The sequence below is a fragment of the Melospiza melodia genome, chromosome 10 (assembly GCF_035770615.1).
Source record: "Melospiza melodia melodia isolate bMelMel2 chromosome 10, bMelMel2.pri, whole genome shotgun sequence".
Taxonomy (NCBI): domain Eukaryota; kingdom Metazoa; phylum Chordata; class Aves; order Passeriformes; family Passerellidae; genus Melospiza; species Melospiza melodia.
In genome coordinates, this window is record NC_086203.1 from 30,210,537 (window position 1) to 30,224,863 (window position 14,327).

Genomic DNA, 14,327 nt, shown 5'->3' on the forward strand with positions numbered 1-14,327 from the left:
GCTGGAGTGAGCTCCGCTCACCACGCACCGTCCTGTCCCCGCTGGCACTGCGGGATGGCAGTCGCTGTGTCCGTCTCCTCCAGGATCCCGGCCCGGGCGGTGCCTCGGCTCCCTCCCACCGCAGCTCCCGGAACGCGGCTCCTGCCCCGCCGCCTCCTTCCCTGCCACGCTCTGTGCTCTGGGCCGGCTGCGGGAGCCGCAATCACTGAGGCTGGCACAGCCCGCCCAGCCCAGGCGGTGCCAGCTGTGCCCAATGCTCGCCCTGTCCCCGGCCCAGAGCCCCGAGTGCCACCTCCAGGTGACACCTCCAGGGATGGGCACTGCAGAGCTCCCTGGGCAGTGCCAAGGCCGGAGCGCCCTTTCCATGGAGGAATTCCTGCTGCTGCCCAGCGCTGTCACCGGCACCCCGGGGCGTTTCCGGGAGCGCTGTGGCAGTGCCCGCCGGGCAGGGCAGGGCCCAGCGCTGGGCAGGGCTCCCGGCCCGGGCCCGTCCGGGGAGGCCGCGCCGCTGCCGGCCCCGCCCTGACCCTGCGCCTGCCGTGCCACGACAGCCCCGCGCCGCTCCGCCCCTTTAACGCCGCGGGGCGGTGCCTTTGAGTGACACACCGCGCGCCCAATGGCAGGAGGCCACTCCCTCCTCCGCGCCATCTCCACCAATAGCAGCGCAGAGTGGGCGGGCGTTGCGCCCCTCCCAACGCTTGTTTCCCTTCCGCTCTTAAAGGGGCCGCGGCGCGGCGCGGGCGGCGCCGCTGCGCTATGCGCGGTCGGCCATGCGATGGCGGTCGGTGGTGCTGGGGCTGCTGCTGCTGCGGCTCGGGCTGCAGGCGCTGCTGGCGCTGCTGCCCGCGCTGGCCCGCGGGCTCTGCCTGCACCCGCGCCTGCCCTGCCCCGGCCCGCGGCCGCCAGCCCTGCCCGGCCCGCCCGCGGGCGCTGCGGGCCGCGGGGCCCGGCTGTGGGGCGCGGCGGCGGGCGGCGATGAGTACGAGCGGCGCTACAGCGGCGCCTTCCCGCCGCAGCTGCGGGCGCGGCTGCGGGACGCGGCCCGGGGCATGTTCGTGTTCGGCTACGACAGCTACATGGAGCACGCCTTCCCCCGCGACGAGCTCGACCCGCTGCACTGCCGCGGCCGCGGGCCCGACCGCCGCGACCCGTGAGTGCGGCCGGCAGCGGGGAAGGGCCGGGGGGGAACGGCTGTGGGGGGGCCGGCCGGGATGGGAACGGCTGTTAGGGTCCGGCTGTGGGGCACCGACCGGTGGGGAGCGGCTGCTGGAGCCCTGCGGGCTGGGCACGGCCCCGGGCTGGCATCGCTCCCTGTGTGCCTTCCTGGGGGTCAGGCTGGGCCCAGCCACGGCACAGTTGGTAATGGCCATATTCTAAAATACAGCAAGTTTCATCTCCGTATGAATCGTGGAATGGTTTGGGTGGGAAGGGACCCTAAAGCCCACCCAGTGCCACCCCTGCCATGGCAGGGACACCTCCCACTGTCCCAGGTGCTCCAGTCCCAATGTCCAACCTGGCCTTGGGCACTGCCAGGATCCAGGGGCAGCCACAGCTGCTCTGGGCACCTGTGCTACGGCCTGCCCACCTTGCCAGGGAACAATTTCCTGTTAATATCCGGTATAAACCTATTCCTTTTAAGTTGGAAGCCATTTCCTCTTGTCCTGTCACTGCAGTCCCTCTCTGTATTTGTTGTAGCCTCCCTTCAGGTACTGGAATGAACTTTGCATATTGGGGCAGAGCTGTGGAACAGCTGCCCAAGGAGTCATGGAGCTTCCCCTTTTGGAGACATTCCAAACCTACCTAGACAGTTCCTGTGTCACCTGCTCTGGGTGACCCTGCCTGCACAGGGGGTTGGACTGGATGATCTGCACAGGTCCCTTCCAACCTTAACAATTCTGTGATTCTGCTCTTCCAGCTCCAACCTGAACATCAATGATGTGCTGGGGAATTACTCCCTGACGCTGATCGATGCGCTGGACACGCTGGCGGTGAGTCCTTGGTGTGGGACACTGCCCTGGCCTCCCTGGGACTGCCCTGGCTGGGGCAGCTCCCCAAGGCTTGCCCAGGTGGTGCAAACAGCTGGATCACGAGCTAACAGCTGGATCATGAGCTAACAGCTGGATCAGAAACCAGCAGTGTCACATGGGGTAACAGAATGAGAGTAGTTGGAGGTGGCAGCAGAGATTTCCTGAAGAGACAGAGGAAATTTTGGAGCTCCTCCCCAAGGTTCAGACGAGATCTCTTTGGGATTTGCCCGGGGTGGGTGGATTTGAGCTGCTGTGAGTTGCTGAGAGGTCCATCAGGAGGAGGGTTCATTGTGTGCACAGTGGCTGGAAGAGCTCTGGTTGTTTCACTTGGCAGAGAGGGCCTGACTTACACACAGATCTGTGTGAAGTGGTGAAAGGAAGGAGGAGAAAACCTGTACAGCTGCTTCTCTGCTGCATTTCTGCCAGAACTGGGAGATAATATGAGGAGCAGCTCATTTCTGTGTTAGTGCCAGGGCATGGGGTCACGAGGAGGAGCATTTCCAGAGACCCCAGCAGTTTCACTGTTCTCATCTGTGCAGCCAGGGCAGGCTTTGTGCCTTCTGGAGTGGCAGGGCTCACTGATGTGCAGGAGCCACAGGGATGTGTATCTCCTCTGGCTCTTTGGGGTATAAAACCCTTCCCACTCCACCCTGGGCTGCAGCAGTGGTGAGGAGCTGCTGGAGCAGAACTGAAAGCAGAAGTGAGGGAGATGTTGGGTTTTACTGACAGAGAAGTTTGGGATCTGTGCTACGTGCCTGATAACAGTGCCTTCCTGTCCTCATCACCACTGGGGCTGTGCTTAACTTCTTTTCTCACATGTAAAGGTTCTGGTTGCTAAATCTCCCGTGTTTCGGAAGCTGCTGCATGGGGCAAACCTGTTCTGCTCCCCATTGCTCAGACCAACACATGATGCTTCCCCACTGGGTCTGGGTGATGGGGACAGCTGGCACCTGGTGCTTTGGTTAGAAATTTAGGTATGTCCCAGCCTTTTCATGAGCTCAGGCAAGCAGGAACGTGTGTTTTCCTTCCACATTCCTGCTCCCCAAAGCTCAGGCTGAATTTACATCTGTCTCTGGATGCAGTGGAAATCAGTTCCTAGGTTAGACCTGTGGGAGGCAGGCACAAGGGAACTGCTGGGTGTGCAGTGCTGGGTCAGGAACCTGAAAGGTTGGACTGGCCTTTGGTCAGATAAACATTCAATCAAACTTCATTGTGTTCTGCAAGTTGTGTTATGCTTTAAGCTGAATTTAACTCTTGAACTGATAGTTCAGGCAGTTTGAATACTCAGTGTGCTAAATCTGACTGCTGGGCTGAGATGTGAACTTGCCATTCTCTTCCCCAAGCCTCTTCTGAGGCAACAATTGTACAAACTAGCTTTGTTTTTCTGTAACAGGTAATGGGAAACTCCTCAGAATTCCAGAAGGCAGTGAAGTTGGTGATTGACACAGTTTCATTTGACAAAGACTCAACAGTCCAAGTTTTTGAGGCAACAATCAGGTATGTGGTGCTGAGTTTCTGTCTTTAAAGGTTAAAGATTTGGTGTGTGTAACTCACAGTGAAATCATTGATTAGGAGGTCTTTGGCAGGCTTTATTCCCTAAATGGTTCCTCAAGTAAGCTGTTTCTTAATCTCCTATGAAAATATTCCATCCTTTCATATAGGAAACAATTTTAATCAGTCCTGTGTGACCTGGAGCAGTGAGGCAGTGGTTGGCTCTGTGCTTGCAGCAGAGACTCAGATCTGTGCCCTGATCAGCAAACAGCCCTGGGACAGCTTTTCCCTGCTCTGTTTTTGGTTCATGGACTTCTGCTCACTTTCATTTTCATTTTAGATGAAAAAGACTCTTCTTTGTTGGAAGTGGGTTTAGATACTATCTGATTTTAAAGAGTTTTGTTTTCTGAGTGCCTCAAGCAGTGTTTATTCCTGCTTCACATGGCTAGGCTTTCTTTTTTCTGAGTACTGAGTTTATGCAACACCCTTTCTGCCATTTGCAGGGACAAGGAGGTCTTCACTCCTAAACAGATTTGTTCCAAGAACTCCTGGGTTAGGTAAATTTTGCAGAACCATGTTTTGGAACAGTGGCTGACAACAGCATGAGTTCTACATGTGTTCACTACTGCTGGGGGAAAAGCCAGGTCATTTTGTGTAGTGCCTGTAAGGAGCACAAAGTCATAATTCTGTCAGACGTGACAGCAGTAAGGTGTTCAGGTGAGGAATGAAAACCTGAGTTTTCCTTTTCCCACAGGGTTTTGGGAAGCCTGCTGTCTGCCCACATCATCATTACAGACACCAAGCAGCCCTTTGGTGACATGACCATCAAGGATTATGACAATGAGCTGCTGCACCTGGCTCATGACCTGGCAGTGAGGCTGCTGCCAGCCTTTGAGAACACCAAAACTGGCATTCCCTATCCTCGGGTGAGTGACAGCAGCCCTGGGGAAACAGGCTCAAAGCAGTTTCACCTGTGCTGCACCTTCAATTTGGTGCCCTTTTATGTGCACTTGGGGTACTGAGCCTGCCCCAAGGTATTCTGAAGTGACACAGGGGAAACTGCCCTGAGTTGTGGTGATGTGTATAGTACAGTTTGCTGCTTCTGTCTAGTGAATGTTTTCCCTGGGCTGATTTTCACTGTGTTTATTGTTCCCTGTGGGTCAGGAGTCATTTGTTCCCTTGCTGGTTGGTGGAGCATTCCCTGCCCTGTGTCACACAGCAGCAAACAATGCTGTCAGTAACAAGGAGTACTGTAAAAGCAAAGAGCAGAAAAGTGACTCTATTGGTGACTTGCTACTAAAACAATTATATTCTTCTGAAATATTTATCATACTGGGCTTGCAATTTATAATTTTCCTGAAGACTGCTCAGTGTGTCTCAGTACTCTGGGATTGCTGGATGCTGCAGCCTCTTGTTTTAAGCAGATGCAGTTGGCAAGGACGAGGATGTCACTACTACTGGAACAATCCTAAACTGCAAAAGTATAATTAGCACTTGCCTGGCTGCTCTTAATTTCTGGAGACAGCAGCACTGCTTTTCCCCTTGTAGAAATGTGAATTTTCACTTCTGTTCAGAGCCTGGTAAAGCAGCTGAGGGTGCTGTAACTTCCCTTCAGCACCCTGTCCCATGGGGAAGGGGAGGAGCATCCACTGAGGAAGCTCTTGGTTTCACCAGCACAAACTGAGGCCAGCAAAGAAGGAAAAGCCTGAATGTTTAGTGGAAGGCATGAGAAAGTGAAGTTTGCAAGGGTTAGCAAGTATAAGAGAAAATGAGGCTTGCCCACTTTAGGCATGGTGTTGTAATGCTGGAAGAAGAACGTCAGGAATTCTGCAGGAAAGCTTTCCAAGTGTGCTGGTTTTGTGTCTCTGTGCACGTTCCATGCTGCACCTTGAAAGGCTTGTGCTGAAGGGAGGGTGCAGCTGTGAGCACAGCTGGGAGTGCAGCCTGTCCCTGCCCACAGGTGAACCTGAAGAAGGGGGTTCCCCCAGACAGCCACAACGAGACCTGCACTGCAGGAGCTGGGTCCTTGCTGGTGGAGTTTGGGATCCTCAGCAGGCTGCTTGGAGACTCCACCTTCGAGTGGGTGGCCAGGAGAGCTGTGAAGGCCCTGTGGAGCCTCAGGAGCAATAACACTGGACTGCTGGGTAAAGTCTGAGTGCCTCTGTGTCCTCATGTGTCCTCACCTTTGTCCTTCTGCTCCCTCTGTAGCTGTTCAGTCGCGTTCTCCTTGTGTACCCAGGGCTTGTGTTGAACTAACGGCACTTTGGGGCTTTCCAAGAAAAATGGAGTCTCTGAAAGACTCCTCAGGGCACAGGTTTTCAACTCAAATTTTCCACAAAACTGGGGAATGGAACTGAAGGCCCTGATTTGTGTCCCCATTAATATAATTCAGATTGGCAGATGACTCAAAGTACTTAAAATAACTGCATGTGTGTGGGTGTTCCTCAGATGAATCCACCACTGTAGCACTTCATCTGATGTTAATCTTTGATTCTTCCTCCTTGGGAATTTCTGAACCTGTGATATTGCCAAGTCTTGACTGGATTGTTTCTCTCTGATATACTCAGCAATCTCAGACTAAACTTGTTGTTTGTTCTGAAAGGAAATGTTGTGAATATCCAGACTGGTCACTGGGTTGGAAAGCAGAGTGGACTGGGAGCAGGGTCAGATTCGTTCTATGAGTACCTGCTGAAGTCCTACATCCTCTTTGGGGAAAAGGAAGACCTGGACATGTTCAACTCTGCTTATCAGAACATTCAGAACCACTTGAGGAGAGGGTATGTGATTCATGTCAGCATCAATTCCTTGAGCAGTGAATCCTCCAGCAGGATCTGAAACACATCTGTTTGTGGTGCTTTGTGTCAGGCTCTAGAAAATCTGTTCTTAAATCTCCTTTCCATGGTAGTCTCCTCATTCCTCAGCAACTGATGGGGTGCAGAGAAGCCAAACTGCTTACTGTCCCATTTATAAATGTTGAGAAAAGTCTGGCACTGCAAAAGAAATGTATTAAATTGGCTGCTTTGTTCTGAAAGCCTCATCTTGCCTAGCATGACTTTTGGTAGAAATTCTGCTGGCAGAGCTCTGAGATATGATCCCTGTATGAATTAACATCCCTGTATGAATTAACTCCTCTGAGAGCATGACAGTGTTTGGGTTCCCTTCACAAGGAGCCCAGCAGAGCAGAGCAGTGCCTGCCTGAGCTGTGGCAGTGTGCTGTGTGCTGCCCAGGCAGAGGCACTGCCCTGCATTGTCCCTGCATTGTTCCTGCATTGTTCCCTGCATTGTTCCCCGCATTGTTCCCCGCATTGTTCCCTGCATTGTCCCTGCATTGTCCCTGCATTGTTCCTGCATTGTCCCTGCAGCAGGGAGGCCTGCAATGAAGGAGAAGGGGACCCTCCCCTCTACGTCAACGTCAACATGTACACGGGCCAGCTGATGAACACCTGGATTGACTCTCTGCAGGCCTTCTTCCCTGGGCTGCAGGTGAGCTTTGCTGCTGGGAAAGGCCGTGTGGGAAGGCCCATCCTAATCCTGGCCTGGGGATGAGCCTGAGTCCTGGACTGGGGGTGAGCCTGAGTCCTGGGCTGGGGGTGAGCCTGAGTCCTGGCCTGGGAGGGAGCCTGAGTCCTGGGCTGGGGGTGAGTTTTCCTGCTGGAAAGGCCCATCCCAGTCCTGGCCTGGGGTGAGCCTGAGTCCTGAGCTGAGCTCCCACCTGTGGCTTTGGAGAGTTCAGTTCAGCCCTGCATTAACACAGCCGTGTGGGGAGCCCTGGCCTGCTCTCTGCTAGATCTGAGATTTTCAACTTCCCTCTTTTAGCCTCAGCATTTGTGTTCTGTGCTGTGAGGCTCTGCTAGAGCTTTTACTGCACAGAGTGAATGCATTAGTACTTTTGGGGGGTTGTTTTCTGTGTGTTTTATGGGGGAAGAGTTGTTTTAGGTGCCACACTCTCATCTTTGCTGGCCTGCAGCACTAAGTGTGTGTATCTCTGGCTGCTCTGGTGCCCAGGTGTTGATAGGAGATGTGGAAGATGCCATTTGCCTCCATGCCTTCTATTATGCCATCTGGAAACGCTATGGGGCTCTCCCAGAGAGGTACAACTGGCAGCTGCAGGCCCCAGATGTTCCCTTCTACCCGCTGAGGCCAGAGCTGGTGGAGTCCACATATCTTCTGTACCAGGTATCTGCCTTCCCTGAGCTGCACGTCCTGGCTGGGCCAAAAAGCTTTTGTTCAGAAAGTCACTTTATCCCCCTGAATTTTGGCAGCCCTGCAGCTGCCTCTTGTCCTGTGGAGTCTCTGGGCAGGCACTGCAGTGTTGTGCAATGTTGTTGCTCTGCTGTTTGCTTCAAAAACAGCCTTTTTTATAAGGCAGGCAAAAACAACACAAAACCACCTTTTCTAAAAGCTGCTGGCAGATTTTTATAAGGCAGAGACCTGTGACTGCTCAACCAAAATTGCTGAATTAAATGTAAGAGCTTTCCTTGCAATGCTGCCCAGGCACAGATACAATAAACTAAAATAACTGTCCCTACAAGGAGGGGATCAGAGAGTTTGGATTTACTGCAGGTTTTCTAGGATTTGCTCTAAAGCAAATGTGAGAAGCTTGCACTGGCTAATCCAAGTCATGCTCCCATAGAGATAAGTTTGCTGATACAAGACTCTGGTACCAATAGGCCTTTGTTGTGTTATTTTTACAGGATTTCAAAACTGCTGACTCTAACTCTTGTCTGTCTTCCTTATTTAGGCCACAAAGAACCCGTTTTACCTTCATGTGGGAATGGATATTCTGCAGAGTTTGGAAAAATATACAAAAGCAAAGTCAGTCTTCAATGTTCTTTTCTTCTCTCAGTGCTATATATCTATATTTTATTCTACAAATATTGTATAGAATCCAGTCTGCCACATGTAGGTAAACCAGAAAACCCAGTCCTCCTTGAAAGCCACAAGTGATGATTTATTTATTGAGCACTTCTTTCTTTCCCATCTGAAAATGAAATTACAGTCCAGTGGATAACTTTATACATTTGGAATTTTATCACTGCCTTTCAAAATGCATTGCTGATGATCAGCTGCTAAAAACTGCTGAAAACAGTGGTTGGGATTTTTCCTAGGGATCCTGCAAGATTATTTCTCCCCTCCTGGTGTTTAGCTGAACTGAGGGATGGCCCCTAAGGCAGATGCTGCTGGGTGTCAGCTTCCAGTTCAAGACAGCAGCAGTGAATCCTTTAATACTGAGTAGCTGAACTTCTTGCAAGGCTCAGGGGGAAGACAGTGCATTTTTATTCCTTTTTATTAATTGACTCATTTTCTAGACAAATGTGTGATGGCTAGCCAGGTCAGGCATTGCTGGTGAGTGGGGTTCAGGTGATCACAAACCAATACCCAGTGAGTGCTGCACAACACAGCTGTTCCATTTGAGCCTGCCCTGGCAGCTGGAATGCTCTGAGGTGAGGGGGTGTCTCCAGCAGGAGGGCTGGAGCTGATCCCAAACCCTGCCCAATGTTGCAGGTGTGGCTATGCCACGTTGCACCACGTGGTGGACAAGACCAAGGAGGATCGAATGGAGAGCTTTTTCCTCAGTGAAACCTGTAAATATTTGTACCTGGTAAGTGTGTGCTCCTCACTGCAAGGCACTGCACAAAAAGGGCACAGGAGGGGGCAGGAGTTATTAATTATTAATTAGAAACTGGGTTGGGGATGGGGCATCATTAATGACAACCTGCTGGGCTCTGGGGTTTGTGTGTGGGGGTGGTTCAGGCTGAGCTATGGGGATGATTCAGGCTGAGCTCCTCTTGTTTGACCTCACCCCACTCTCTGAGCTAAAGCAGCTGCCCAGGTGTGGTTCCTGCACCTGGAGAGCTGCAGATCTTTGGGAAGAGGCTGGGAAGGAGAGGGAGCAGGACTGGAGGGAGCTGCTGCTCAGCTCTGAGCTAAGTACTGCTTGCAGCCCTCCTGCCTGGGGCACAGCCTCTGCTTTCTCCCTGCTGGGCTTTGGCACTCACAGGAGAAAGCATTTGGGCTGGCATTGCCTAAGCCCCTGTTCTCAATCTCCTTTAGTGCAGAAAACCAAATAAATCTGTGACTGAGTGGATGCCAACCTAGAAATGCCTCACAGAGCAGCTTAGAAAAGTAAGGGCACTTTCAGTTGTGTGAGAAGTTTTTCTTCTGCTCTCCTCTTCTAACTGCTCAGATCAGTCCCTTGCATTAAGACTATTTATTTCCATTTGCTCCAGCATTATTTAGCACTAAAAGGTATTTTTGTGTGATCCTTCAAAGTGTGAGTACCTGTTCCCAGCTGCTTGTTGCTGGGAGGTGAAGGATGATGAAGGCATGCAGTGGCTGTCTGTCCCATCTCTGCTTCAGCTGTTTGATGAAGAGAACCCAGTACACAAATCTGGAATAAGTTCATGTTTAGTACTGATGTAGTACAGTCCCTGTCTCTCCTGTCTCTCCTTCAGCTGTTTGATGAAGAGAACCCAGTGCACAGGTCTGGCAATAAGTTCATGTTCACCACCGAGGGCCACGTGGTGTCTGTGGACGAGCGGTTCCGGAGCTCGCTGTGGGAGGACATCCTGCCTGCAGGGGAGCACAGCCTCAAAGCCAAGCCCTCCGAGCCCAAGGCAGCCAACTTCAGCTCCAATGTAAGCAACACACTGCCTGGGGCTGGGGAGGGGCAGCCAGGACACACTGAGCCTCTGGGAGGGCTGCTGCAGGGAGTTCCCTTTGGAAATGTCAAACACCCAAGGAGCTCCTCTACTGCTGCAGAGAGTTCCCTTTGGAAATGTCAAACACCTGAGGAGCTCCCCTGAACAGCACTTGCAGCAGCAGCATAAATGGCATCATGTGTGGGATGCTGGTGAAGGTGAAACCTGTCCCCTTTGAAGTGTTTTGCAGCGATTGTTTTGTTATTTGTTAATTTACTTCCAATTATTTTTCCTTTCCCCTTTTCTTTGCCCTTAAAACTCTCCAGTGTTTCTGTCAGGGGCAAAGGGAGAAGCAGAGGGTCATCCAAACTCAGCTTTGTCTTCCTCAGTGGGGTTTTGGGGGATGTAAAAGGGGACCTCTCTCAGCAAGGCCTCAGCTGGCCCCAGAGCTGTGGCTCCAGTGCCCATCACCAACCAAAACAGATCTGGTTTAATCACAGAATGTTGGAGTTGAAAGGACCTTAAAGATCACCTCATTCCACCCCTAGTGGGACACCTGCCACTAGAGCAGTTAAGGACAATTTAAAAAATATCTCCTGGTAGGTGCTGGTGTGGCTCCTTCCTCCTCCCCACAGAGCTCCAGGAAAAGAGCATTATTTTAAACATTCACAGTTGTCATAGTGAAGGAAATCTCAGTTGCACAACAAGCTGTGCTGTGTGTTTGGAAGCTGCACTGAAGAAACACTTGCTGCTCATTTGTGGGATTTGTGCTGCAAGTCTGCACAGAACAAGGGAAAGTTGGGGGAAAAAGTGTTATTGGGTACAGTTTTCTGTACTGGGAGGATCTGAGGCGATTGCAGAGGGGATGGGCTTGCTTGGGTTTGGATCTGAGTCTTTAAAAAGATGTAAATTTTCTCAACAGTGTAACAGAGTCCCTGATGAAAGGAGGTACCTGCTGCCCCTGAAGAGCAACTACATGAGACAGATCGACAGAATGGTGGGGCTGATCTGAGGGACTCTGCAGGGGAACTTGGGGGAGCTTGGCATCCTCTGCAGACATTCCTCCCCTTCAGCTGCTCCCTGCAAGGCTGGGTCCCCCAGGTGTCCCCCAGGTGTCCCCCAGGTGTCCCCCAGTGTCCCCAGTGGACACCCAGGAGATGGAGCTCATTCCTCTGAGCTGGGGTAACCTCCCGTGCCACCTGAACAAACAGCTCTTGTTTCAAGACTTCTATGAGAAATGTTGTTGCAAATGAAGGCTGAATCTATTTTAAAAGAAAAAGAAGGCAAATTGGCCTGTGCCACTTAGCTACCTCCTTGTAGCTGTGTTACAAATGTCCCTCTAGAGCAGGGTCTGCTGTTTAATCTGAAATGATCTCGGGGCTTGGGGAAGGAGTGGGGAAGTGCAATTTTTTACACCAAGTTGAACTATTGAATTTTTCTGACTAGCAATACACAACCTAAAGGTCTACTCAGGTAGGAACCCACTGGGTTTGCTGAAACAAAACTGCTCTGTGTACTCTTGGAGAGATCACTGCTGGTGGTGTGAGAGCTGCTGGCAGTGTGACATCCCTCCCAGCCCCAGCTGATAGAAGCTGCAGGGCTGTGGGAGCCTGTGGCTGCAGAAACCAGTGATCAAACCAATCCAGGTGCCTTTTTGGAAGGGGGAATTGCAGAGCCGCTCAGGCAGAAGTTCCCAAAGTTTCCTTGTTTGCCAAGTTTTCAGTGCCTTTTCAGGAGAGATGCTGCTAAGAACTGGTGTCACAGTACATGAAGAACAAACTATTTCACATTCCTGACAGGATTCATGTGTTAGTGCCTTAAGTTCTCTTCACTACCAGGGAAATCTGAGCTTCCTTGGGAAGATGGAAAAGTATTTCTGATGAGTGGGTTGCAAAATACAGTGGAACCCAAAGTCACTTAAAAAGAGGTGTTTGGAGTTTTTTTGAAGATACTGGAAAAATATCTGTGAACTTTCAGGAAGAAGGCAGTTAAGGGCTTGAGGGATGACAACAAACTGAGGCCAAAACAACTATTTAAAATATACCAAGTTGGGTTTTTTTTCTGGTCGTTGCTTATATACTTCTAACTTTTGACTACAGTTGAAGTAGTAGAATTTCATTTTTGGGTTAATGACTTTTAAATTGAGGCATAAATACGAGGGCAACTTGATCTGCTGTATTTTCACCTTCTTACAACAACATTGGTTTTCATAAACCACGTGTTGCAACTCAAAACATTTCTAATAAATATGAAGTTTGTGCTGGAGAGGTTATTGTTGGAATCTTTTAATGTACAGATGCATCTCAGGGACTTTGTTGTAGAATCTTCTATTCCATGATAGTTAAATCTTTTATTCAGGCAAAACAAAATAATCATCAAGTCTTCTTAGTGTTATTATGTGTGTTTGAGGGGATGAAGGGTTGGAGGGGGGACAGGGAAATAGGTTAAAATTTCCCAAAATATTGCAATAGAATGGGTTGCCTTGGTGTTTGAGTCAGCTGGTGATTCAGCTCCTGTGGCATTGGCTTTGCCAAAGGTGTTTCTGCAGTGTCTGAGTTTGTGTTTCAGGGAAAGCAGGATTGGGGGTGCTGTGATGCAGGGAGGGTCAGGCAGTGCTGAGGGCAGGGTGAGGAGGGTGGCAGGGGCACTGCTGCCCTCACAGAGCTCTGGGCTCTCGGTGCTGCTCCTGGGCCAGCCCTGCAGGGAGCAGAGAGGGAGCCCAGCCCAGCACCCACACGGGCTGGGTCAGCTCACAGGGTGGGCAGAGTGTGGGCATGGCCAGGATAGCCAGGACAGACCCACCCTGAGGCTTCTGGTGGCTCCTCCTGCTCCAGTTTGTCCCTGGCTCCCAGTTCAGCTCCCTGGCTGTGACTTGGCCACTCTCCCTGTGATTGTGATTGTGATTGTGACTGTGCTGTCTGAACTCCTGAACCCAGGGAGGCTCCCAGCCCAGCACTGTGCACAGAATCCATTCCAGAGCGTTCCAGAGACAATTCCAGGACTGGGAGGAAGTTGCACAAGTGCTTTGCCATTGTGTTTTCCTTGTGATTGCCAGGAGTAGTGAAAGGTGGTGAGAATGAGAGCAGCCCAGACAGGAATTGCAGCCTTCCAGGCAGACAGGGTCAGCTTCCCTTGGGAATTGCTGTGGAATTTCTGCTGCCAGGTGATGTGACAGTCATCTTTCCATAGGAATGCTTTTATCCTCCCAGAAGCTGCTGGTAAAAGACTCTGTGTTCCTTCAGGAGCCAACTTTTCTCCCTCTTTGTTCTAAAACTGCCTGGATACGTTTTTACTCTGTAAGGACGGGGCACCCGTTGTGCACTAAAATGAGCTTTTGTATAAGTCAATGGCATCAAAATGGAGCTGATAACAGTGCTGGAATCGTTTGCTGAAATAGACTCTTGTATTTCTTGGTATCATGTGCAATATCAAGTTTTCTGAACTGAAAGTGCCATGTATGCTTAATTGTTATTTATCCATGAAGTATTTAACTGAGGAAACCTGGAAGAGGACCAAATGTGCTTTCATGAAATGTCCTGAATTTTCAACACTTGCCTTGCCTTTTGCAAATCTTCATTAAAAAATAGCATGTTTGACTACTCTGATGTGTGTTTGTCCTGTAGGGGGGATCTCTCTGCACCTTCTGAACACTGGGATTTCATCTGGTTAGAGCTGGGACAGTTCCATTTATCCTTCCTGCAGGAGAATAAACCCACTCCAAAACAACAGGGCTCTTCTCCCTCTGTTCCTTTCTCTCCTTGAGAGTTTGGGGGCAGCTGAGAGCAGGGCTTGGTGTGGGATAAGTGAAGTGGACTCAGGAGCAGGTCCTGACCTCCCTGCTGGGATTCCCAGTCCTTTGTCCAGTCAGTCCATGAAAAACCTGGAATTCTGCACCAAGAGCCTTGCTGAGCTCTCTCCAGCCCATGGAGAACCAGCCTGGGAAACAGCTGGTGCTGGGTTTGAGAGCAGGAATGTGGAAATGAGCTGTCTGACCATCGCTGTGATTTATTGGCTCTCCTTTGCTGCCTTTCCCTCCTGGATTTGTTTTCTGTCGGATTGGCATTATCTCTGTGCTGTTTCCCGGTTTGCAGCGCTGGTGCAGGGGCTGTTGGGGCTGGCAGGACATTTGCTGTGTCTGGATCAAGCTCCACATTCCTGGGAAATGTCT

At 51.1% G+C, this 14,327-nt stretch overlaps 1 protein-coding gene across 1 annotated transcript; it reads left to right on the top strand.

Annotated features, from left to right (window-relative positions):
- The first annotated feature begins 770 nt into the window (after nucleotides 1-770).
- Nucleotides 771-13,759, top strand: EDEM1 (ER degradation enhancing alpha-mannosidase like protein 1). Its single transcript, XM_063165056.1, has 12 exons — nucleotides 771-1,150; nucleotides 1,916-1,988; nucleotides 3,421-3,524; nucleotides 4,273-4,444; nucleotides 5,479-5,662; nucleotides 6,121-6,295; nucleotides 6,881-7,001; nucleotides 7,524-7,694; nucleotides 8,260-8,333; nucleotides 9,024-9,120; nucleotides 9,974-10,156; nucleotides 11,082-13,759. The coding sequence occupies exons 1-12, from the start codon at nucleotides 771-773 to the stop codon at nucleotides 11,169-11,171; spliced, it is 1,824 nt and encodes a 607-aa protein (XP_063021126.1). The 3' UTR covers nucleotides 11,172-13,759.
- The last annotated feature ends 568 nt before the right edge of the window (nucleotides 13,760-14,327 follow it).